General features: G+C 44.0%; 1 protein-coding gene across 1 annotated transcript in view; it reads right to left on the bottom strand.

The window, feature by feature from the left end:
* Positions 1–26,027, bottom strand: part of Dnah8 (dynein axonemal heavy chain 8) — a 252,302-nt gene that overhangs the window by 133,810 nt on the left and 92,465 nt on the right. Inside the window, exons 35-46 of the mRNA XM_076557534.1 lie at positions 25,850–25,987; positions 24,584–24,824; positions 22,511–22,710; positions 20,930–21,083; positions 18,410–18,573; positions 16,718–16,820; positions 13,428–13,532; positions 12,882–13,043; positions 10,110–10,334; positions 3,475–3,647; positions 2,248–2,426; positions 60–247 (exon numbers count right to left, since the gene is read on the bottom strand). Coding sequence (XP_076413649.1) covers positions 60–247; positions 2,248–2,426; positions 3,475–3,647; positions 10,110–10,334; positions 12,882–13,043; positions 13,428–13,532; positions 16,718–16,820; positions 18,410–18,573; positions 20,930–21,083; positions 22,511–22,710; positions 24,584–24,824; positions 25,850–25,987 — 2,032 coding nt within the window. The remainder of the gene's footprint in view (positions 1–59; positions 248–2,247; positions 2,427–3,474; positions 3,648–10,109; positions 10,335–12,881; positions 13,044–13,427; positions 13,533–16,717; positions 16,821–18,409; positions 18,574–20,929; positions 21,084–22,510; positions 22,711–24,583; positions 24,825–25,849; positions 25,988–26,027) is intronic.

Below are 26,027 nucleotides of genomic sequence, written 5' to 3'. Positions count from 1 at the left end.
TCTATTTGTATCTGTAACAATTAAACCCATCAACTTGCATTTTAGGCCTATGATCTCACCATTGTCAGGAAGATTCCAAATTCTGGGTTTAAATCCACACAATCGCCATCTGAGAAAATGAACTGTTTTTTCCTCTCTTTCCTCGCTGTCAAAACTATGTAAATTTGTTGGGCCGCCACAGATAACACAGGCAATTCAATTCTGTTAAACTCATCAAAACAGCCCCAGGAACCCGACTGTGCAAGACCTGGCATGAGAAATGGTTAATTTGCAAAGTTTCACTTCTCGAGGTACCTTCTTGATAGCAAGTGCTCCCCAACAATTACGCCTAAACACAATTTATGTGAAGTTTCACATCGGGCTGTTTATGGAGACGTATTTCATTCTTGTTATGGGAGATGTTTAATTATTTGCATATCATCACCAAACGCAGTGAAAACAGTACAGTGTCGAAAGGAAAATGTAAATATGACATTGCAGGCAGGTGTCCTGAGAAGTGATAAAATCCGATCCTGTCTGTAATGACCACCTTCAGTGAGGATGGAGAAAAACGGCTCTCTGGTCTCTGGGGAAAATGGCACAATATGGGATGCCTCTCAGCCAGATCCAATCTCTCTGGCTTTGGTTTTTGTTTTGTTTTGTTTTGTTTTTGTTTTTTTGTTTTTTATTTTATTTTACTTTTTTATTACACTGAGATAGGAATGTCAGGTTGCAGGATGAGATGGCCAGAGGGGTTTTATGTATTTCTTACAAAACCAAGCACAAAGGCAGACCTGGAGATCACGAACGCTCTTCCTTACCGATCCTCTAAGGATGAAAAACCTTCATCACCTACAGCTGTGTGAAATGCTTTATTTCCTTCATCATTATTTGCCCAATCTCCTCTCCCACTTGGGGACGACCATTCTGAGGATGTGGGGATGTTTATTCCCTTAACGTTTTCCTGTCAAACCTTCCATCTCATCTTTTTGTCACTCAAGAGAGGGTGGTTATTTTTTCCTCGTAAATTGTAGTTTCATTCTCCTTGTGTCTCAATTGTTATTTTTTCTTAACAGCCTGGTTTCTTCAGTTGGCTGAAGAGCATAAAGTCTCAAATCTCTCTGAAGCTATTAATTTCACTGAATTTATTGAGTTTCCTTCTGTTTCCTCTTTAATTCAACTTAGCAGTCTTTATGTGCTCTCTCTCTCTCTCTCTCTCTCTCTCTCTCTCTCTCTCTCTCTCTCTCTCTCGTGTGTGTGTGTGTGTGTGTGTGTGTGTGTGTGTGTGTGTGTGTATTTTTAATTCTTTGAGACAAGGCCTCATGTATCCCACACTTGCCTTGAACCCACTCTGTAGCCAAGACTGGCTTTGACCTCCTGATCCTCCTGTCTCTACCCACCGAGTACTGGGATTACAGGTGTGCACCACCAGACACCGCTTATACAGTACTGAGGATGCCGCCCAGGCTAGGCAATCACTCTATGATCTGAGCTATACCATCAGCCCTGTAGCGTCTTTATCATTCTGGGTACCACCCCAAGCTCTTCTGGTGAGCTCATGGGTTTTTACTACATTATGTCTTAGCACAAATGCAAGTTCCTGTTTGAGATGCCGGCTGCCAGTGCTTTGGAGGAAGGGATGGGATTGGCAGGAGAGCTCCTCCTGGGCTTGGGACCTGCCATCTGACCCTTGCAGAGGCCCTACCTGGGGATGGCCTCTGGCAGGACTCCTATTTCAGAGAGCTGTGTTACAAAGCCAGACTGAGTGCTGACACTGATGTGCCCTTGGATGTGGTTTTTTTTCCCTCAGTGTTATCTGAAATCAACTCTTGCCTACCCATCTTCTAAGATTTTTCTCAAGAATTCTCAGTCTCTGATGGCCAACCTGCTTCTTGTTTTCTAGTGTAACTGTGCTATTAAAAAAAAAAAAAAAAAAAAAAAAAAAAAACCACTTTCATTTCAATGGGCTTTACCACAGCAAGGGGAAGCTGCATGCACCCATCTGCTATGAAGACTAGCTCTCCTCCATTACTGTTTGACTGTTACAAATTGATTCTGTCTTCCAATTCCAATACACATTCAATGCATGCAATATAACATGACCAGCAGTATTGAGCCACATTGAACTTATGCTACCTGGTCACTTTTAATCCAGAAAGATTGCCATATTATATAAACCAACCTAGCCTAATGATGGTAGCGTCATTTTGCATTTCTATCAGAAAATATCAAGGGGCAATGAAAAAAATAAAACTATCAGACACTTGCCTTTGAAAATCCTCCCCAGGCCTCGGAAATCCATCTGATCCGAGCAGTTGAACACAACCACGTACTTCCCCAGGCACCTGCCCATGTCTTTGGTGGTCTCCGTTTTCCCGGTGCCGGCGGGTCCTGCTGGAGCCCCACCCATGTTCATCCCCAAAGCCTGAGCCAGCGTGATGTAGCATCTGCAACACAGGAAGGAACAGGCCCCGGGTGGCTCAGAAGAGCCTGTCCGACACGGAGCTTGAACGGCCCGCATGAAACAGGCAACCGAACAGAGTGGGATGGGAGAGAGCAAGAGGAAGCTGAAAACACGAAACAGGCCTGCCTGCTGTCATTTTACCTGGAAGTGGACTCGATCAACATGGCAGGAGGAAATCACCCAACATCCGCTTTCAGTCAATGCTACAGACACTTGCTGAGTGCTTGCCGTGTCCAGCCTACTGAACTGCATGCGGTGGGATAGTAGAGATAGAGAAGGGCCACATCTTGCCCGGGGACAGGACCCGTCCTTGACGGAGTCAGACTCAGCCAAGAAACTAAACTTTTAAATTCAGTTTCCACATCTGAGAAACTGAGAGACTGCAGGCTGTGGAGATGTACCCCTTTAGTAGTCAGGAGGCAGAGGCAGGGGCATTGCTGCCAGTTTAACGCCTGTCCGGGATACACAGAGAATTCCAGCCAGGGCTACATCTCAGAAAAAAAGAAAAAAGAAAAAGCAGAGTGTGGTGATTTCCTCCCTTTAATCTCAGCACCCTGGAAGCAGAGGCAGGGGGATTGCTGTGAGCTCCAGGTCAGCCAGGGGTACACAGTAAGGCCCTGTCTCAAAACAATAAAATAAATAAAAGAATAAAATCCGCCGAAAACCCCAAGCACAGGAGACTACATTAAAGGCTATCAGAGGTGCTCTCCTTTTCTTGCAATGTTATTAACTTCCTTAATGGTTTCGGGTCTTTTTTTCCTCTCACAATCTCAAGATCATTATTAAATTACCCAAAGCAAACATTCAATCTTGATTTTATTCTTTCATCTGTTTCTACTTCATAAAACATTAACGCGTGTGTTCGTGTAAGCAACAGCGAGGGTTATTTCATTGTTAGGCTGCCTTTGATGACCCAGCGCGGACCGAGACCACAGCACCATGAGCTCATGAATATTTCAGTGTGGTTTTGTTAGGCCTTCTAAGCATGTCATTTAATTATCAAGTGTAACCACAAGCTCCGGGTTTCCTACCTGTCAGTTAACGGGGTGATCACAAGGCGATCGGTGCACCCCAGGAACTCATTTTGGTAAATGAAATCAACATCTGTGATGGACACCACGGTCTGATCCAGATCTTCTTTGAAATAAAATCTGCTCTGTTTCAGCCATTCAAAGTCAGTAACAGACTTGATGTGCATTTTTACCTTAAAAACAGGAAGCACGAAATGTTACAAACTGACCTGCCATAGCCTAAAACAGGCCAGTGGGTGGAGTCGAGTCACTCACAAGTGAGCTGGTTAGTCGCCGTTTAACAGTAGTTATTGCTGGCCTTCTTGTGCTGACCCCACACTGGGTGAACACAGAAGGGCACGGTGTCTCTTTCTGGAGCTTACCAAAAATGTGGGCGGGGGGCAAAGTCAAGAAATTTCAATGAAATACAAACCACACAACTAAAGTAAGTCAAGGGAGATGGCTCAGCAATTAAGAGCACTTGCTGCTCTTGGCAAGGACCCAGGTTCAGTTCCCAGCACCCACACGGTGGCTCCAGTTCCAGGGGTTCTGACTCCCTCTTCTGGCCTCCATGGGCACTGCATGCACTTGGTGCAGATACACACACACACACACAATTTACAAAGAAGAAATTCATGGCCAAAAGAAATGTGTAGCAATAGGACCTAATCTGGTCTAGGAAGTAGAGACTTGGAGGCAAACATCTGAACTAAAATCTGTCTAAACAATAGAAATATGGCAGGGAAAACAAAGGCCCAGATCTACTTAGCATGTTCAATAACTGAAAAATGTTTGTACTGCTGAGGCCTAGGGCTTAAAGGACAGAATGTGTGTTGGGGCCTCAAAGGGTCATGGGAAGAGTTTGGGAGACTCTCTTCACAGCAGCTGGAAGCCACTAGAGGTGATAGATAAGGAGTATGTAGCTAGGTATGTGCATATGTCTCTCTGTCCTGGCACTAGTGTTTGTCTCCCAATCTGACAGGTCTTCAGCATGTACCGGGAGGCAAGAAGCTCCAGGTGATCACCACCATGGTTGTAACTTCAGAGAAAGGTCCATTAGAAGAGACAGAAAGCAAGTCGATACTTTCAGGAACCCACCCACCACGGCCACATTCTGAGGCACCTTCTGACGTTCCCCTGGTCAGCCTGGAAAAACCTCAGTCCTGCCTATTCAAGAAACCAACCTGGAAGTCAAGTTCCAGGAGTTCTGACTCCCTCTTCTGGCCTCTGTGGGTACTGCATGCACATGGTGCAAATACATACATGTAGGCAAACACACATACACACAAATTGCCCTCATATCCACGAGGTCACTTCCAGGCCATTCCAGATGGCACTAGAAACAGACATCTGGAAATAGCTACAGTGTTTGGATGCTCACCTGGCTGGGTATCCCTCTGCCTCAGATCTCCCTAAGCCTTGCTATTCACCGTCTTGCCCTTTTGTAGCATGCCCATGCCTTTCCCTCCAGCTTAGGATTCTGATTCCCCACCCAAAACTGTTTGTGTTCACCACATTAAATGATCTGCTCTTGGATGACACAGCCTGGATCCAGCCCCAGAGACCATGTCCCCTGACTCAGGGACCACAGCCATGGAGATGCAGTCAGCCAGGAACTTTCGATGACCTATTGAGATGGTAAGAATGAGGTAGAGGTGGAGGGTAGCCAACAGAGGTATCAAATTCTGGTGGCATATTGTCATAGACTGTAAGAATCAGACAAATAAGAGGCATATATGCTGGCCACGCCACGCAGTTTTAGCTGGTTTGCAAACTGACTCCGAGGTCAGGTGGGATCGGGACACAAGGAAAACAGCTTCACAGTTTTCACCATGCCCCAGTTTGGCTTTGTTCTTGCCGGCTTTTGCACCTGTGGTGCTGGGGAGTGACCCGGGGGTGTCACACAGGCTAAGCCAACGTCCTCCCACTGAGCTCAATTCCCAGCCTGTTACGTATCTTGTCAAAAAAAAAAAAAAATCCATTCTGTACAGAAAGTATAGCGGCTCTCCTCAGCACTGACTCCCACAGGACCTCACATCACCAGGGCTGTACAAACACTCCCAACAGTGTGTTCACAGCAGGTACAAAAACACACTCCGCACCAGCAATCCTGGGTGCATTTTGTGGAATGTCAATACGACTGTGCAGGTAACAAAAAAAAAAAAAAAATGCCAAATCATGATTAGTGTGATCTGGAGAAAATCTGATTGCAGCTTATTTCATACTTTTCAAACATATATGTTTGTGTGTGTGTGTGTGTGTGTGTGTCTGTCTGTGTGCCACAGAGGAGGCACCAAAAAAAAAAAAAAAAAAAAAAAAGTCTGCATGGAACCACGACCACACCTAACAGCAACTTTGAAATCTTCAAAAGGACTATGGTAAAGCCATTAAGCTGATTAACACCATGGAAAGATCTGCTTTGGACTACAAACTGCTTTAAGACAATTTTAAGATGGCTAGCTGAGATGATCCAGCCTGACAGACTACTTAAACAAAGACTTGAAACAAGCCCTGAACTTTCCTATTATGCAGAGACTGGACAAATGATACAGGACTTGACAATTAACCCAAAAATTTTCTTTTCAAGATTCCCTAAAGATATCTTCACCCCTAGAAGGCAAAAAGAAAAAGAATATAGATATGAGATAGATCATCGAATCTACTCTGAGAAAAAAGATAAATAATAGGATAAATAGTAGATCATTGAATCTACACTGAAGAAAAAGGGGAAGATATAAAAATGACAAAAGGTAGACTACTGAATGTATTATGAATAGAAAAAAGAGAGAATATGGATATAATAAGATAAAAAGGGAGATTATGGAATCTACTTTTTAAAAGGAACTACTTGTTTTAAATAAGATAAGTAATGAAAATTTTTTGGTCTGAGTTTATCAGATGTTACTGGACTGGACATTGTTAATATATATAATGGAGTTTTTATCTGAATCTGTCAAATGTTAATGGACTAGACATCATTAATGTAATCTTGACTGTATATTGCATATACTTATTGAAGATAGTTTTTCTTGTATTAGTTATAAGCTTTTTTAATTTTAGACAAAAAGAGAGGAAATGTGGTGGTATTGTGTTCCCCAAAATATTGTGTACTCTAATAAATTTATCTGGGGTCAGAGAACAGACAGCCACTAGATACAAAGGCTAGAAAATGGTGACACTCACACCTTTAATCTTAGCATTCCAGAGATAGAAATCCCTCTGGATCTCTGTGAGTTCAAGGCCACATTGGAAATAGACAAGCATGGTGACACGCCTTTAATCCCAGAAAGCCAGCCTTTAATCCCAGGGAGTGGTGGTAGAAAGCAAAAAGATATATAAGGCGTGAGGACCAGAAACTAGAAGATTTTGGCTGGTTAAGCTTCAGGCTTTTGAGCAGTAATTCAGCTGAGACCCATTCTGGATGAGGACTCAGAGGCTTCCAGTGTGAGGAAACAGGACCAGCTGAGGAACTGGTGAGGTGAGATAGCTGTGGCTTGTTCTGTCTCTCTGATCTACCAGCATGGACCCCAATAACTCGTCGCGGGTTTGATTTTATTAATAAGAACTTTTAAGATTCCTGCTACATGTGTGTCTGTGTGTATGTACATGCGCGTGTAGGTGCCCACAGAGGCAACACAGGGAATTAGGTCCCTAGAACTAGAGTTCCAGGTGGTTGTAAGCCTCCTAATGAGTGCTGGGAACCAGATCCATATCCTCTGAAAGAGCAGCGAGTGCTCTTAACCACTGACCTGTCTCTCTAGCCCCTTTCCTTACACTTCCACATTTGAATCACTCAGGAATCTGACTCGGACTCTGCAGGCAGAGGTGGGCCAGAACTAAAGATTCTGCCTCCTAGTAAGCTCCTGGGAGAAGCCAATGAAAGTCATCAGCACATAATGTTTAGAAAAAATGAGGGTGGGGATAGTAAGGGAATCAGTGGGCTGGCCAAATGTCCTTCCAAGAGTCATCAGTACAGGTCCCTTACATGAGCAGGGCTTTGGGGACAAATTTGAAGGAGGTGGGTCTACGATCAGCTTCTCTACAGAAGTCCCTGAGACGTATGGGTTATGTGTCCACCACGAAGGACAGCGAGGCCTTTAAAGATGAGTCAAATGGCGTTGAAGAAACAATGGTACAGACTCAAAAGATGGGGCAGGGAAACCACCACGGTCCCCTGTCCTGTTGTTAGTGTCACCTGGGAGGGGGTCAGGCCTGGGAGGGTTTCCTGATTACACTGAGGTGGGACAGCCCACCTGCTGTGCAGAGCCCCTTTCCCTGACTGGGATCTTGGACTCTGTACGCAGAGAAAGGGAAGGGTGGTGGTCGGCGTGAATGAGAGGCGTCCCCCATGGAATCACATATTTCACTGTACCCAGGCTGGGGTGCTGTTTCAGGAGGCTATGGAACCTTTAGGAGGTGACTCCTTGCTGGAAGAGTACATCAGAATGGAGCGTGAGTTTCATAGTCTTTGACTCACTTCCTGCTTGCTCTCTCTCCTCTCCTCTCCTCTCCTCTCCTCTCCTCTCCTCTCCTCTCCTCTCCTCTCCTCTCTCTCTCTCTCCTCTTCTCTCTCTCTCTCTCTCTCTCTCTCTCTCTCTCTCCCTCCCTCCCTCCCTCCTTCCTGCCGGGGGACAACATGTGATCAACCAGCTTCCTGCTCTTATGGCCATGACATCCCTGCCATCATGTACTCTAACCACATGCAGAAACAAACCCTGTCATCCTTAAGTGGCTCTTAGCCATGGGATTGTATCCCAGCAACAGAAAACCAAGCAACGCAGGAGCTATGCAGCAGTGCGTGTTCAGAGCAGCACGCTGTGGTGGTATTGTGTTCCCCAAAATATTGTGCACGCTAATAAACTTATCTGGGGTCAGAGACAGAGCAGCCACAATATTAAACATAGAGGATAGGCAGTGGTAGCACATGCCTTTAATCCTAGCATTCCAGAGGCAGAAATCCATGTGTTCAAGGATACAGCCAGGCATGGTGACTCATGCCTTTAATCCCAGAAAGCGAGCCTTTAATCCCAGGGAGTGGTGGTAGGAAGCAGAAAGGTATATAAGGCGTGAGGACCAGAAACTAGAAGCATTTGACTGGTTAAGCTTTTGGCTGGTTAAGCTTTTAGGTTTTGAGCCGCACAGTTCAGCTGAGAGCCATTCGGATATGAGGACACAGAGGCTTCCAGTCTGAGGAAACAAGATCAGCTGAGAAGTTGGCCAGGTGAGGTTAGCTGTGGCTTGTTCTGTCTCTCTGATCTTCCAGTGTTCACCCCAATAACTGGCCTCAGGTTCGATTTTATTAATGAGGATTGTTAAAATTCCTGCTACAGCACGTGTTCAGAGCAGCACAGGTTCAGAGCTGCATGCGTTCATCATCATCTTCCGCTTCCTGGCTGTGGTTATGATGTGACCTTGGGCCACCTTGAGCTGCTCCTGCGTGATGCCCTTGGCATGGTGAACTGTGCCTTGAACCGTGAGCCAAAACAAACTCTCTCTAGACTTGATTTTTGTCAGAGTTTTAATCATAATAACAGAAAAAGAAACTGAGGCACGCTTGGGGTTTCAGCTTTAGGAAAACCTGACCAGGCCCAAAGCCATCATTAGAATCCTATTTCCAAGGGGATTGAGGACACTCGTCACATACTCCTGCCCTGTAGACTCTTTCCCAGTCAAGTTCTGTCGGATGCTAACAACTAGATGACAGCCGCACACAATCACTCAGGCTTGTTTCCACTCAACTTGAAGTTCTCCTTCCTCAACCGGTCCACCACCATTCATGCCCTGTCCTGACTCAACCACAGCATGCGCCTGGGCATTTGTTCAGCAGAGCAATGAATTCTTAACAAACCAATGGGTTCCAGACTTTCAAAATAGTCCATGGAAAAAATAACTCTGCACCCTTTTTACAACCCGTGTGTCCTTTTGCCTGTATTCTGTCTTTCCTCATCTAATAATACATTTCCTTAGACTCTTTTCTAAGAGTTACACTGTACTAAAAGATAATCGTTTTTCTCGTTTCAATTATGACAGTGTTTTGTTCTGTGTGTGTGCTAGATAAGTTCATAATTGATAGCCAAAGTTTAAAACCCTAATCGAGGATCTACGGCTTCAGAATGGTCTTTCTACCCATATCAAAAGAAGTTCAGAGAGACGCACTGAGTTTGGTCCTAAGCAGTATTTCTTTGAGTGGCTTCCTTAACCTAGGCTGTGTGATGTTTTTGTTTGTGACTTTAGCTAGGCATGGTGGCAAATGCCTTTAATCCCAGCATTCAGGGGGCTGAGGCAGGAGGATCTCTGTGAATCAGCCTGGTCCACATAGCAAGCTCCACGATACCTAAGGAAACACAGTGAGACCCTATCTCAAAAACATTTGTGAGTTCATTACAATAAAGTGATTTCAAAACAAACAACAGCCAAGGAACAAAAAAAATCAGAAACCAAACTTTTTAGAATAATAAATGAAAACACACGCATGTTGTTTGAAGCACTCAATGCACCTCCTCAGGTATAGACAGTTGTGAAAAGGAACCACAAGGAACAGGAGCTCACGTAAGTTCATCGTTCTGGATAACGTTTAACTACTCACCATTAGCTACCAGACTAAGTTACTTTGACAAGGTGGGGTAGGGGTGGGAGTGGGGGGGGGGATACTTTACCAGGTCATCAAAAATATCTCTCTGGTGCACATGGATGGTGATCAGAGTCTCAAACTTCACTCTGTCAAACTTGCTCAAGTCGTGTGTCGTCTGACTGATCAGAGTATTTAGAATATCCAGAAATTTCTGGTTAGTTATTTGCATGATTTTCCTGTCATCCTTCGCGTTGTTTAAAGCCTCTTCCGAGTCATGTGTCCACAACATCTGAATTCCCAGAAGCCCGACCTACAGACACAGCAGACACATATGTACAGCATGTGAACATTGAATTTCAGTTGTCATTTATGCACATGAAGCAAACAGTGTTGATCGTTTTTGTTTGTTTGTTGTTTTTTGAGACAGGGTTTCTCTGTGTAGCCCTGGCTGCCCTGGAACTCACTTGGTAGCCCACGCTGGCCTCGAATTCACAGAGATCCGCCTGCCTCTGCCTCCCGAGGGCTGGGATTAAAGGCGTGCACCACCACCACCGCCCAGCTCCGTGTTAATTTTTTTAAGCTTTAAATAAAACTTTCATTTATGTGTGTGTATATACATTGTGTGTGTGTATACACAAAAAAAAATTCTAGGAGGGTATATAATAAAATATAATCATCATTTCCAAGCAGCATAAATATAAGTAATTTTTATTCCTATTTTGTAGTTTTCAAATTTTCCCAGATTTTTATAGCAATGATCCACTGCATTCATAAACTTTAAAAATATGTTCTAAGAGAAAGCGGAGATGAGGTGTTAGGCAATTTTTTAAATTAACTTGATAGCAGGCAGATTTCAGTTATTTGAAAAAATTGCTTTAAGGGACTAATATACACACACACTAAAAGAAACCTGGGAAACCACTCAGCTTCTCCATTATGTCCTATTCAATTCCTCCATTGCTCTGAACCTGCTCCTAATTCTCCTAATGCTAATTCCCCAGTCTGAATGAGACTTGAGAATATATAGTGGTTCCTGCTCTCCAAGGACAGAGAAAACATGTCACCGTAACCCTAAGAAGCCTATTTTTTTTTTCAGCTTACCTAGGAAATTTTTTTTAAATCTTTAACAAGAACATTAAAATTTTTCAAGGCAACTATAAAACATTAAAACTGCGGCATTAAAACCATCTCTGTGGTGGAGGCTGATGCTTGTTTGTGCTTATACAGTTTGAATAATTAATGGCCAATCATTTTCAGCTGTCTCCAAAGTGTTCTCATTAATTCGGGAACTAACTGGAGTTCAGGCTGGGGCAGAAAACATAGTTAGGAGAAAAATCTTTTTTTTTCCCCCTTGGGAATCTCTTCTAGTTCATGCTACTTATGAAGAGACTGAAAACCACGTTTCATTTATCCTGGGTGAAATTTTAATGGAAGTGCCAGTTCCTTATTCCCTCCCTATACTGGGGTTTAATAGTATTTGGCACATTGCAGAGAGCTTGAAAGAGACATGGGACAGAAGAACTGTTGCCATAACACCATTCCCACCCTGACAAGATGGGATTCATGTCAGGAAAATGTATGGTTATTTCCCCTCTGCATGTCCATATCTCTACCCCTATCCACATCCTATCTCTATATAGTGAGATACGTACACATGTTCATTTACAACAGTGGTCCTCAACATTCCTTAATGCTGAGACTATTGTGAAATAATCTTTTGGTACACTGTGAAGACATGTCACTCTGACTGGTTTAATAAATAGCTGAAGGGCCAATAGCTAGGCAGGATTTGGGGGGCAGAGAGGACACTGGGAAGAAGAAAGGAAGAGTCACAAGGAGATACCAGGGACACAGAGCAAACAGCATGAGCTTTACAAAGTAAAGGTAACTGAGCCAGGTAAAAGAACATAGATTAAAAGATATGGGTTAATTTAAGTTATAAGACCTAGTTAGAAACAAGCCTAAGTTATCAGCCGAGTTCTCATAATTAATAAGATGTCTCCATGTCATTGTTGGGGAGTCAATGGTCCTGATGAAAAAGTCCAATTACATGTGGCCCTTTAATACAGTTCTTCACATTGTGGTGACCAACCATGAAATTAGTTTTGTTGCTAATTCACAACTGCAAATGTCTGACATGCAACGCCCCCAAAGGGGTCGTGACCCACAGTTTGAGAACCACTGATCTATAAGATGAAAATTTCCATTTGCTGTCTGAGTCTTGGCATATGTCCTAGGTTGGGCGAGGTCACACACACCTTTAATCCCAGCACTCAGGAAGCAGAGACAGGCAGATTTCTCTGAGTTCGAGGACAGCCTGACAACAGAGTGAGTTCCAGGATAGTCAGGGCTACGCTGAGAAACTCTGTCTCAAAAAAACAAAACAAAACAAAAAAAGGGAATGGAGGGATGGGCTGGGGGGAAGGGAAGGGGGGCAGGAGTGGGGAGAACAAGGGAATCCGTGGCTGATATGTAGAACTGAGTGGTTTTGTAAAATAAAATAAAAGGAAAAAAAAAGAGAAAAAAAATTAAAGGAAGGAAGGAAGAAAGAAAGAGAAAGGAAGGAAGGAAGGAAGGAAGGAAGGAAGGAAGAAAGAAAGAAAGAAAGAAAGAAAGAAAGAAAGAAAGAAAGAAAGAAAGAAAGAAAGAAAGAAAGAAAGAAAGAAAGAAAGAAAGAAAGAAAGAAAGAAAGAGAGAGATGAGGACACAGCTCCCCACTAGGATATGGGTAGCATGGCACAGAATGGGGTAAATTTGAGGGTGAGTAGAACTATAGCAGCTTCCACACTACCGGGCTAAGTACGGCCCCCCTCTATTTCCACATCTTTCCATCACTGGAGAATGGTGAGGACCTCACCTGGGCTGGGAAGTGGTGGAGGAAAGGCAACAGGAGAAATCCTGAATCGCTGATTTGGTAGAAGGCGGAGCGGATTATGTTATGTAGAGACGACATCTGTACTTTTAGCAAGTCCAGAAGCCAAATCTCTACGGGACCTTTGGCCATCACTGGAGTATCCAACTAAAAAAGAATTAGAAACAAGTAACAAATATGAGTATGGTATTTTTACAAATTGTCACCCTTGATAAATCCTAGTACAGTACCACAGAATAAGCTCTTCTATTACAACAACTATTTGTTGGTTTATTTTGTGGGAGCATTGTATGCATGTATGTGCCTATGTATATTTAAATGAGTGCACCCATTCATGCAGCTTTATAGTTTGTACTTCTGGTTTCTCTCCCCCACCCATGGTGTGTGTGTGTGTGTGTGTGTGTGTGTGTGTGTGTGTGTGTGTGTGTGCCCTACCCCCCACCCCACATCCCTTGTTCATAAGTGAATTGCATTCTCCTCAACCTAAATCCTCAAGGAAATTCTAATAACAAATTTAAATAAATAAATTACCATAATCTTTTCTCCTTCTCTTGATATAACAGCCATCATTCGGTCGTAGTCTTTTGCATGAAACGTCACCTCATTTATGTTGTCGGACACTGCAGGGAGATGTGGCTGTAAGAGACACAAGGCAGAGCCAAAACGTCATACATGGGGGCCGAACCCAGAAGCTGCCCAGACGCCTTTTTAGTGCCTTAGGAGAGGCCAGAGAGACAGCTCAACAGCTAAGAGCAATTTCCTGTCCTTCCGCAGCACCCAAGATCAGTTCCCAGCATCCACACTGGGCAGCTCACAACCAACCACCTGGAACTCCAGCTCCAGGGGCTCTGGTGCCCTCTTCCGGCCCATATAGATACTGCATCCATGTGTGCATATGCACACAAAAATACAAACAAGATCATTTTTAAAGCATAAAGCCTTAGTATTTTTCTCTCTTCATGAGACACAAGAGAATTTCCTTTCTTAACTCAAAACTAAAAACAAAATGGAAAAAAAAAAACAGCAATAGCGACTACCACAACCCTTGATTAACTTAAAGGCCCATGCTTGCTGAAAACAGTTCACGTTAGCGTGGAACTCACTATGTAGTCCAGACTGATCCTGAACTCTGTTCCTCTTGCCTCTGCCTCCTGAGTGCTGGGATTAAAGGTGTAAACGATGACAACCAACTCTGGCCCACTTTTTAAAATCCTATGATACTGTCTCCAGTCCAGCAAATGCCATTTCTTACACTACAGACCAGCCCAGTGACCATCCCTGTGTGCTCTCCACATGAAGACTGAACCATACCATCCCAGCCTGCTTCTCTGCCAGGTACAGGTCCCTCTCTCTTGCGGGCCGCAGAAATATATCATAAGAACTCAGCTGGTTATGGCAAAGTCACTACCTGGAGGGATCAGGGAATTCCTCCAGAGGAAGCCAAATCCCAAGGAGTTTTTGGTGTTACTTGGCTTGTTATATATCAGCTGTATTCTGTTATGAAAATCATGTGTGCCTTCATAGTTTTCCCAATTGACTTTCCCCTAAGAAGGACTAACAGTGTAGACTGATCACTCTCTGGACATACACATTCCAGGTTTTTGGAGAACAGCCTCAGGAAAGGCTTTCTCTGGAACCAGTTATCTCCCTTAGCCACTTTCAAGGACTACAGGATACACCACCCAGGTGGACGCCTAACTGCCAAGGACTAACAATGATAACAACCCACCTGAAAGTCTCCTGACTTAAATTCCACAAGGAGACACCACCCAGGGGGGCGCCCAACTTCTAAGGACTAACAAGTGATAGCAGCCCACGTACAAGTCTCCTGACTTACAGTAAATTCACAAGAGGACGCCGCCTAGGCCAGGTGGACACTAAGTAATAGTTTTACGCAATTTAGCTTAGGCCCTTCTTTCTTACAGCCTTACTAACTTTATAGACCTCTAACTACTTACCTAACCACTTCTAGGAATATTTAGATAAACTTCTGTGCTAACAGCTATGCTCAGCCAGAACTCCCAGTTCAAACCTCCCTGTATCACCAGAGGCATCTAGCTGTACACAGGTTGCCTAGAGACTGAGCACACTTTCCCCCACCCTGCAGTAAACGGCAGACAGCTTGAACAGATAGGAGCCACAGGAAAAAAGAAGACAGTTTTATTTTCTCCCATTGACCTAGCAACTTATAGATTTTTAACATCCTTTACCAAACACATTTAAGGTTATAGTTGTGCACGTAAGATCCCTCTTCTTAGATGTTACCCATATTTAGCCTTTAGTTAATTCATTAGTCACTTCCCCTTTGGGTCACAAATGGTAATTAACAACTAGTGCCCCTCTTTGTAATTCTTATCAACCCTCCATTTGATCCTGATAGCGGACAATCACTGCCTGAGGAAGTTCAGGCTGAGTGTCCTGGGTGGAGGGGAGGATTGTGATTTTGGGGAGATATATAACTGTAAAGCAGAGGACAGAGAGGGAGGAGGAGAGAAGAGAATGGAAGAACGAGATGGGTAAGAACTGGAGAGGAACAAGCTGAGATGGGGAAGAACTAGATTGAAGAGCTAAAAGAGAGGACTAGAGGAACGAGATGGAAGATGAGGAAGAGCCAGATGGGGAAGAACAAGATGAGGAAGAGCCAGATGAGAGAGAAGGAGACAGGAGAGGAGCTAATAGGGGAAAGAACTAGGTAGGTGAGAACCTAGAAGGGACAGAACTAGATGAAGGAATTAAGATAGAACATAGAGGGGACAGTAGATAAATATAGAGAGAAATCAGGCAAGAAAGGAGCTAGGCATGAGAACAGAACTGAAGCTGTGTATAAAGGATGTTATGCCAGAGGAATTAAAGCGAATGGACCAAAGAACTCTGCGTGCGTAGACTGATTTACCGACCCTAAAGATTCTCTGCTGGTTGATAGAGCCTTCTGCGGACCCTGGGAGAGGACTATCGAGGGGCTGGACCCCCATAGTCCTCGTTACCTCTCACTTTGTCTCTCAACAGTCTTCTCTTTTCCCAGCTCTCACATGTTACAGGTAAGGACACCAAGACACGGGAAAACCAAGAACTTGGTGAAATCACATGGTTAGTGACCAGGATTGGACTGTGTGAAGCCATACAAAATAGGATATTTTATCATCATGTATGTGTTGTGTGCAGATATGCATCAATGCGTATACATGTGTGCTGTAAGAGGTTCTCAGAATATTTCATGTCATTCCTCAAGCACTATCTACCTAGTGCAGTGGAACAGGGCCTGGAATTCACCGAGTCTGCTAGGCCAGCTAACCAGAGAATCCTAGGGGTCTGCCCCTTTCTGCCTCCACGGTGCTGGTATTAGAAGCATGCACCACTATGCATGGGCTTTTTGTTGTTGTTGTTGTTGTTGTTGTTGTTGTTGTTGTTAATGTAGGTCCTGGGGATTGAACTTGGGTCCTTGTGTTTCTATGGCAAGCCACTTTACCATCCTCCCAGCAAAAGCATAATGATTTTGGATTCTCATCCTTCTTGCCTTGCACTGTTAGGATGCTGACTCTATTTCTGTTTTGTTTTGTTTTTATTATCTATCTATCTATCTATCTATCTATCTATCTATCTATTTATTTTTTTTCGAGACAGGGTTTCTCCGTGTTGTTTTGGTGCCTGTCCTGGATCTCACTCTGTAGACAAGGCTGGCCTCGAACTCACAGAGATCCACCTGCCTCTGACTCCTGAGTGCTGGGATTAAAGGCGTGCACCACCACCGCCTGGCTTCTATATTTGTTCTTGATTGCATACCCATGGACAAAGCAACTCACCCCAGGATGCTGGGGCTGTACCTGTATGGTGTGGGAGTCGCTGGCCTGTCCGAGGATTTCCAGCAGAACCGGATCAGAGACGAAGAAGAACCTTGGAAACAACAACCGCTTCTTCTCCAAATACCTTTAAACGGTTAAAAGCATCTTACTGAGTGATCCCTTCAGGGTCTTATTTATTTATTCATTCACTTTTATTTCATATGCATTGGCGTTTTGTCTGTATGCATGTATGTGAGGGTGTAGGATCCCCTGGAACTAGAGTTACAGGCAGTTGTGAGCTGTCAAGTGGGTGCTGGGAATTGAACCCGGGTCCTCTGAAAGAGCAGCCAGTGCTTTTAACCGCTGAGCCATCTCTCCAGCCCACCTTTGTTTGTGTGTTTGTTTTTGTTTGTTTGTTTTGGCCAATAAATGAACAGCAAATACCAACAGACATTTCCCATTGGCCTCTGGGCTATTTGGTGAGAACCAAAGTCCATCAGGGAGACAGGAGGGCTTCAAAGTGATAAGGGAGGGAGCGAGGTCACCTATCTTCAGTCACCATCTGCTTCCTCATCTGGAGCCCTCTTAAGAACCTTTGTCAGAGCACTGGGCACTTCATGGTTTAAATCTGGGATGATATTCTCTCCAACCCAGGACATCCTGAGGATGAATGGAGGCCATCTACCCATGAAGCTGGAACAGAGGGACAAATGTGGCCAAACTAGGACATGTCATCACCATATTCTAGATAGAAACTGAGAGTGAACTCTGCTTTCATTTTTTTTTTGGGGGGGGGGTGCAGGTTGAGACAGGGTTTCTCTGTGTTAATAGCCCTGGTTATCCTGGAACTCACTTTGTAGACCAGGCTGGCCTCAAGTTCACAGAGATCCACCTGCCTCTGCCTCCTGAGTGCTGGGATTAAAGGCGTGTGCCACCATGACTGGCCTTTTCTTTTCTTTTCTTTTTTCTTTTTTTTTAAATGTGTAGCCCAGGCTGGCCTCCATCTCATGATCCTCCTGCCTCTGCCTCCTTCAGCAAATCCTACCAGCATGTGACACCACAACCATCAGTTTTCAAAAGCTTCCAGAAATGTCTTTTGGGAAAAAACTATCCACACATTTGTCTGGCCAGCTCTTTTCTTACTGCATAGTCTACTCCAAGCCCAAAGTGGGTTCGATCTAATCCCCTAAAAGAGAATTCTACATACCCTGGCATCTGTAAATGGAACTTTATTTGGAAAGAAGGTCCTCTGAGCATATAATGAATTTAAAGATCTTTTTTTAAAAGATAACTGTTTGTGTTTGAGTGTATGCCCCATGATCCCCAGGAAGCAACATCCTTAATACCGTCTACCCAATAGCAAGTGCCCTCATAAAAGAACAGAAGAAATGAAGGCCACATGAAGACACACGCATCAGGGTTATGACACAAGCCTCAGAAGCCACCACAGCTCTGTCACAAGCTCCAAGGGAAGCCGACACCTTGATTTCACACTTCTTGCTGCCAGACCTGGGACAGAATGAAGGTCTGGTGCTTTGAGCCATCAGTCTGTGGTGTTCGGGACTACAGCGTTTTAGCCCACCCATCCCATGCCGTTCTTACTGGGAAATCGAATGTATGGGACTATTAGATTCCTATTTCCAGTTGAACCATCCCTAGAAAAACCTGAAAGGCAGACAGAACTGAGTGAGTGGTTTGGAAGGAAGCAGGACATCCAGAAGGACCGACTCTCACCCTGTGAGGGACTTCTGACAGACTTCCAGCTGCTCGTGTAGGTGAGGCAGAAGTTGCCCCATGGTCTCGTCCCCGACGCAGCAGCTGATCACATTGGGGTTCTCGTGAGCTCGCTGCATGATTTTTATCCACGCCTTGTCAATATTCTGGAAGCGTTTGGCTTCCTAAAAACAAACCCATAGTTGGGTAAAGATTAGCATCGAAGTGATTGAAAAGAGCAAGCGCTTCACTTTGTGACTCCTTTCAGTGCTTCAGACCCGGTCTGTGTTCATCTCAGGCGACAGCATTTGAACAACAACAAATGTGTGTGTGTGTGTGTGTGTGTATATGTGTGTGTGTGTATATATGTGTGTGTGTGTGTGTGTGTGTGTGTGTGTGTGTGTGTGTGTGTATATATACATATATATATATATATATATTCTTCATCTGAATTAATTCTGAAGAACAAGGAGACCCCAAACCTGTAAAGCCGCTTATTAAAATGCTGCCTGATCGCAATGGGGTTTATCACTTATTTGTTTCCTTGCATTTAATATAGTTCTGAAGTGCCACATGATTAATTCGCCAAGCTATCAACCTCAAGTTCAAACCTAGTCTTTCAGCACCCCAGGTGTTTTGGTTTGATGAGCAAACTGAAGAGGCAAGGAAGATAATTTGATCTCACAGTCCTTGGAATAATCACAGGCCCACATTGCCTGGGGGTGGGGGAGGCGGCAAAGGGGAGGGAAGGCTGAAATCACAAAACAAAGCTTCATTTACATACTTGCAAATAAAAATTTCCTAGGTGCTGTGGATGATATTAAGTTTTTCGTTCAACTGCAAAAAAAAAAAAAAAAAAATGCCTCTGGAAACCGGCATAATTTTATCTCTTTTTAAAATGCCATTTTCTAATTTAAAAAAAAATAGACTTTAGTGTTAGGTTCCAAAACAACATGTGTTGCAAAGAGAAATGAACCATTTTCATGCTTTTTATCTTTGATTTATAATCTGCAGAGAGCCTGTCTATGAACAGACAAATTTAGGATGAGCAGGCTTAATTATATAACAGGAAAGTTACCTTAAGAGTAAACTATTTGTCATTGACATTTTTTTCTTTTTCTTTTTTTTTTTTTTTTGAGACATGTTCTCACGAAGCCTACAGCTGGCTTCGAACTCACCACGATTTCTCATCCTCCTGACTGCATCTCCTACATGCTGGGGTTGCAGGCCTGCACCACCGCACACAGCTTACATGCTACTGGGAACTGAACCCAGAGTTCCATGAGTGTTTGGCAAACACTGTACGAACAGAGCCACATCCTTGGCTGATTTAAAAGGCTCCAAATGGAAATGTTTCAATACGTATTTCTAATACTGTGTCGTCGTCCGTCCGTGTCCCCCCGCCCTGCACTGTATATTCCTGACCTGCTAGTAGTGGGTTTATTAATTGTTAATTTGTGCTTAACTGAACATAGACTAATTTTAATACTATTATAATACTATTATTCTCAGAAGATTAGCACAAGAGATGAAAACAATGGTTTGGTGGTATTCTTTTTGAATGTATGTATGTTAACCTACTCAATCTCAAGACTTCACCATCAGACACTACGGCTTTTCTTCTTTCTACTAGTGTAAATTAGAAACCAGCACCCTATGTGTCTGTGTCCCAATAAAACTTTATTTAAAATTATTTTTAAATTTAATTATGTGCCCATGAGAGCCTACGGAAGCTAGAAGAGGACATGGAGTCCCCTGGAGCTGGAGTAACAGGCAGTTGGGAGCCACCTAATGTGGGTGTTAGGAATGAACTCCGGTCTTCTGCAAGAGCAGTGTGTGCTCTTAATAGCTGAGCCATCTCTCAAACCTAGAACTTTCTTTTTAAACAAGTGTCTGGGCCATAGTTTGCCAACCCTGACATGATTTACCAAGACTTGACCGTACGAACCAGAGAGGCGGTCAGTGTGTAAAGATGGCTGACGTCAACAGTATGATGAGGGTTCAGTCTCCAGGACCCACATGGTAGCAGTAGAGAATTGACTCACCCAGGATAGGTGTATCTTGTCATGTGTGCACGCACACACATTCATACACACACAAAATAAATAAAATGTAAAAAAATAATAATAATAATAAGACTTGACCATTTATCTTTGGGAAGATTTTCACAAAGACACAGATGACACCAGATATTTTTTTTAATAGTAACAGGGACTGAACCTAGGGTTTCAGGAAAGCCAGGCAAGCACTGTACACTTACAATTTCCTGCCTCACACTCCTGAGCAGCTGAGATCACAGGCCAGCACCACCAGGCCCAGCTCACCTAATAATTTTATAAATAACTGCAAAATCTTTTTTTTTTTTTTTTTTTTTTTGGTTTTTTGAGACAAGGTTTCTCTGTGTAGTTTTGGTGCCTGTCCTGGATCTCACTCTGTAGAGCAGGCTGGCCTTGAACTCACAAAGATCCTCTTGGCTCTGCCTCCCGAGTGCTGGGATCAAAGGCGTGCGCCACCGCTGCCCTGCCCAAAAGCTCTATTTACCTGAGGCAGCTGTTTGGCGATGTCCCCACCTACAAAGACGGCTTCAAGATAGACCCACAGGTTCTGTACCACCAGCCACTCTTCAATGATGTCCGAGGAAGTGGACAACTTAAACACCCAGTTCTGGATATTCTTTTTAAACGGAGCGTTATATCTAAAAACAAAGAATATGAAGCATGTTTCTGACTGCAGTGAGGATGGTCTGTGGCTGGTGCTGGGGTAGGATTTGCAGATTCATTTGGTGCTTCACAGATATCTGGGAGGAGGGTCTCCCAGAATAAGGAATTTCTCAAATAACCATGTACCCCCTAGCAGGGCCCTGTGCACTGCTGGAAACCGATTCTCAGTTGAATTCTCCTCCCAGAGAATGGTGAAAACATTGGATTTTATGGTGTCATACGTATATTTTACCAGGTTATGTGCAAGTACGTATAAGAATCCTTTAGCTTCCTGGGCACCTTCATACATGTAACATACACACAAACATACATAGGTACACACATATTTGGAAAAAAAAAAAAAAAACCTCCTGCAATTAGCTAGGAGCATTGAGGCTACAAATGCTCAAACCAAAGACCAGAATCCCTTGGCAGCTGACATTCCTCAGGTCGGCCCACAGCCTGTTTTCAAGAGGCTGCTAGCCATGAAAGTCAGCATGGCAAATCTGCAATGATCTATAGGAATCACCAGCCCTGAAATTAGAAACCAATGATTATGATACCCTCACCTTTGCTAGGCGTACTCAGATTCAAACCGTGGATCTTTACCTCAACACATCCAAGCCACCATTCCCTGACCCAGGATCTTTAGAGATTATACATATCCAAACACAGGCTGGGGCCAGAGGTCAGGCTGGCTACCAGTCATTAGCCAGGGGTCCCATCTCAGAGCATTAGAATGCCCATGTTCCCTGGACACTAACCTCTGTTGATGATGAGGCTGTGGTGTAGGGATGTAAGGGAGAGCACAGTCAAGAACTACCAGAACTGGAGAGTCGGCTCAGGGGTTAAGAGCACTGGCTGCTCTTCTAGAAGACCGGAGTTTAGCTACCAACACCCATGTTAGATGGTTCCCAACTATCTGTTACTCCAGTTCCAGAAGGTTCAATACCCTCTTCTGGACTCCATGGACACCTGTATACATGTCGCATACACACAAACAAACACGTACACATAATATTTAAAAAAAAAAAAAGAACAAATATTGCGATCAGCTACAAGGGCTGAGGCTACAAATGCTCTCACTGGGTGACCACTAGAACAAGGAATGACTAAACAGAGATAAGGAGAGGCCATCTTGATGCAGAGCATAATACTCATTAAGCTGCCAGTGTTGGTGCTAACAAGTCTAATCGCCTACACCCTGGAAAAATAGGAGAGTCGGTATCTCCAAAGACCGAAGAGAGATGGCGTGGCCATGGCTCCTAAGAAAAACAGACACTTTGTGCAGACAGGTACAAAAAAGCATGAAAGGTAGGGTAGAATCTGATCTAAATGGCCCAGCTACAAAATTAGGTGTTTACCCAGTAGTTTATGATGCTAGCTCTCAAATTTAAATCTTACCTGTGAATGATAAAATTACCTGTTGCTCAGCAAGGAACCCAAGACCATCAAGCTGTCCTCCATCAGAGTGATAATTTCTCCGGACTCCGTCCCTTTGAGCAGGAGCTCCCCTTTCCCCTTAAACGCTGCAAAACTCAGGTTTTGGTTGGTCCAGTTCTCAATCACCTGAGTCAGCTTGGCTTCGATATCCTTCTCCTTAATGGCAGATATGCAGATATCCTACAAGGAAGAGGGGAGAGCCATGGCGTTCTCAGCTGCAACTCACGTGCACCAGAAAAAATCACAGCACTTGTAGCAGCGAAGGGACCAGAGGCCGCCTTTGCTCAGTGAGTTAACTCGTAGCTGAGAAAGCTGAAGTTCCCACGCTGCGGGTTCCCATTGGGACTGATGGAGAAAACTCTAGAGAGGGCAGACAGGTGAGAGGGCTCGGCAGCTAAAGGCGCTTGCAGCCAAGCCTGATGACGGCAACCCAAGCTCCTGGAGCTACCTGGTGGAAGGAAAGAACCAATCCTGGAAGCTGTTCTGTGACTTCCCCATGCTCACCATGGACACACACACAATAATATATATACCTCAAAACACACAATAAAGTATGGGAAAGGAAAACTACAATGCCATTTTAAATTTTCAACTCAAAATAGACTTAGTAAAAAAAAAAAATCATTGACTTAAAAATTTGGAAAAGCATCCTGAGGAATTCACCAAGAACATCATACACAAACACCATAAACTTTGTTTTTCTTGAAGTACACCTTTTCACTGGTGTACTTCAGAAACCCTGTACATCTTAGTCTACATGATTAATGCTTTTCAAATTCCTCACAACTACCTTATTCTTAGTGGCCCAAGCATATGCCCACAATTCTAACTGACCAGCTCTGTGTCTCTAACATGTTGTCTATCCCTTATGGGCGTGGCACATTTTCCAACTTTACAAACTTCCACTGTTCCTCAACAAACATAACAAACACACTATCTATACAAGCTCTTTTGAAAGAGTAAATAAAAGTTCAAGCTCTCCTTTTGCAAGAAATATAGAGGGCAAAACAACGTTTAAGAATCAAGAAATCAAGGCTGGGCATGGCGGCACACTTGGGAGGGAGAAGCAGGTGGAACTTCGTGAGTTTGAGGCCAGCCTGGTCTACATAATGAGTTCCAGGATAGCCAGAGTTACATAAGTGAGACCCCAATCTCAAAACACACAAACACATTAATCAAAAAAACAAAAAGACAAAAAAATGCTGGTGCTGGAGAGATGGCGAGGCGGGTAAAAGCAGGTACTGCTCTTGCAGAGGACCTGAGTTCAGTCCTCAGAACCCACATCACATGGGTCACAACTGCCTGTGACTCCAGCTCCAGGGAATCTGATGTCCTCTTCTGTTCTTTGTGAGCACTGGTAATCATGTGCGCACACCCACACACAGACATCCATATATACACATGTATAAGATAAATCTTAAACAACAATTCAAAAATTTGTGTAAGCCATGCAGAAAGGGAAGCCGGGCACAGACTCTCTCTTAGGTTGATGCTACGATGAAGAGCAGCAGATGACGAAAGAGTGGTTGCTGCAGGCAGGAAGGGGGACGGGAGACAGGAGCCCTACTGGCACACAGCAGAGCGAGGGGACCATTCTTCACAATGGCATTGTGTATCTAATGAAGAACCAGAAAAGGGGGACTCGAAGGCCGCACACACAAGGAAATGACAGAGATAGACACATGAAGTGCCCTGTCCTGACCATGCCACATTCTATACATGCATTGAATCCTCACTCTCTGTTCCACAGATACCTGCAATGACGTGTAAAAAGTAAAGATAAAATAAATGTCCAAGCCAGAGAGATGGCTCAGTGGTTCACTCCACCCACACCAGGCAGCTCAGAACCACCTCTAACTCCAGCTCCAGGGGAATCTGACGCCCTCTTCTGGTTTCTACAGACACTTACACCCAAGTGCACATACCCACACAGAGCCCATCACATGCGAACACATAACTAAAAAATCAAGTGTTTGCTTGAGAAGTCTCAGAAAAGAAAAAGACAACATTCCTTAACGGCCCATTCTCAGTGACACCTCATTCTCTTACCCACCTCAATGTCATCCTTATTCTTCAGGAGCGGTGCTTCCATGATATTTCTCAGACAAAACGAATCGGATTCCACATCGAACGGGGTGCCTGTGAGCTCGGAGATGCGGTCCCAGTGTCTCTGCTTCATCGCTTTATTGGTCATCATTTCCAGGAGAGGACACGACTCACTGAAATCGTCAATTCTCTTCTTGAGGTCCAGAAAAGCCTGCCAGTCTTTCAGGCCTTTGGGAAGTTTCCGACATCTTTCAGGAAGAAAAAGGGAGAAAAGGTTCTCACCTGCACAGTTGTTTTGTTGGTTTTGGTTTTGAAGAAAGGTGGGTTTTCCCCCCCTCTGGAAAAAGTGTTATGAACAGACAGCAATGAAATAGTGTGAAGATTCTTTCTTTGTGGAATATTCCTTTACGCTGTGTAACAATATGTCGCTGTGAGGGGTTAAATAAAGAAGCTAAATGGCCAATAGCTGGACAGGATAAGGTTAGGTGGGACAGCCAGGCTAAAGACACTGGGAAGGAGAAGGGCGGAGTAGGAGGAGTCCCCTGCCTGACATGGAGAGGAAACAGGAGGTGCAAGATGAGAGAGAGGTAACGCCATGTGGCAGAATGTGGATTAATAGAAGTGGGTTAATTCAAGTTGTAAGAGTGAGTGAGTAATAAGCCTGAGCTATCGGCCGAGGATTTATAATTAATACTAAGACTCTGTGTCAGTTATTTGGGAACTGGTAGGCAGGAAAGAAAAGTTTGCCTACATCTTTTCTTCTAATTTTTATTTTATGTGTATGAGTGTTTTGCTTGCATGTATGTCTCTGTACTACTTATGTACCTCGTGTCCAGGAAGGCCAGAAGAGGATATCGGATCCCCTGGAACTGGAAGATGGTTGTAAGCTATCATGTGGGTGCTTAGAATAGAACCCAGGTCCTTCGGAAGAACAGTTAGTGCATTTGGTTGCTGAGCCAACTCTCCAGCCCCTGAAATACCTTTTTTTTAAGATTTATTTTTAATTATGCGGGGGGGTCTATATATGTGGCATGTGTGCACCATACGCATGCAGTGGCCAGGGAGATGAGAAGAGGGTGCCATATAGTTGGGAATTACAAGTGGTTCTGAGCCACCCGATATGGTTGCCAGAAACTGAACTCAGGTCCCCTGAAAGAGCAAGAAGCACTCTTAACCCCTGGGCCATCTCTCCAGCCTCAGCTTGTAAATCATCTAACAGGGGCCTTGTAAGATAAACATTGTAAGAAAGCCAGCTCATGTGACCAAGGCTCACCTATTCTGGAACTCCTGAAGCTCCGCATTGATCTTTTCAATGTCCACGTCTCCCCAAAGTATTTCATAATAACCACTGATGCTGCCCATGACAGTATCATACAGTCCATACAGCTTCTGAAGCAAGTTGAGTTCTTTCCTGAGGAACAAAATCATGGTGTGTTAAGTCTCTCAACACA

Source organism: Peromyscus maniculatus, chromosome 21 (genome assembly GCF_049852395.1).
Source record: "Peromyscus maniculatus bairdii isolate BWxNUB_F1_BW_parent chromosome 21, HU_Pman_BW_mat_3.1, whole genome shotgun sequence".
Taxonomy (NCBI): Eukaryota; Metazoa; Chordata; class Mammalia; order Rodentia; family Cricetidae; genus Peromyscus; species Peromyscus maniculatus.
Note: the sequence above shows the minus strand (reverse complement) of the source record. Positions and strands in the feature narration are given on the sequence as shown.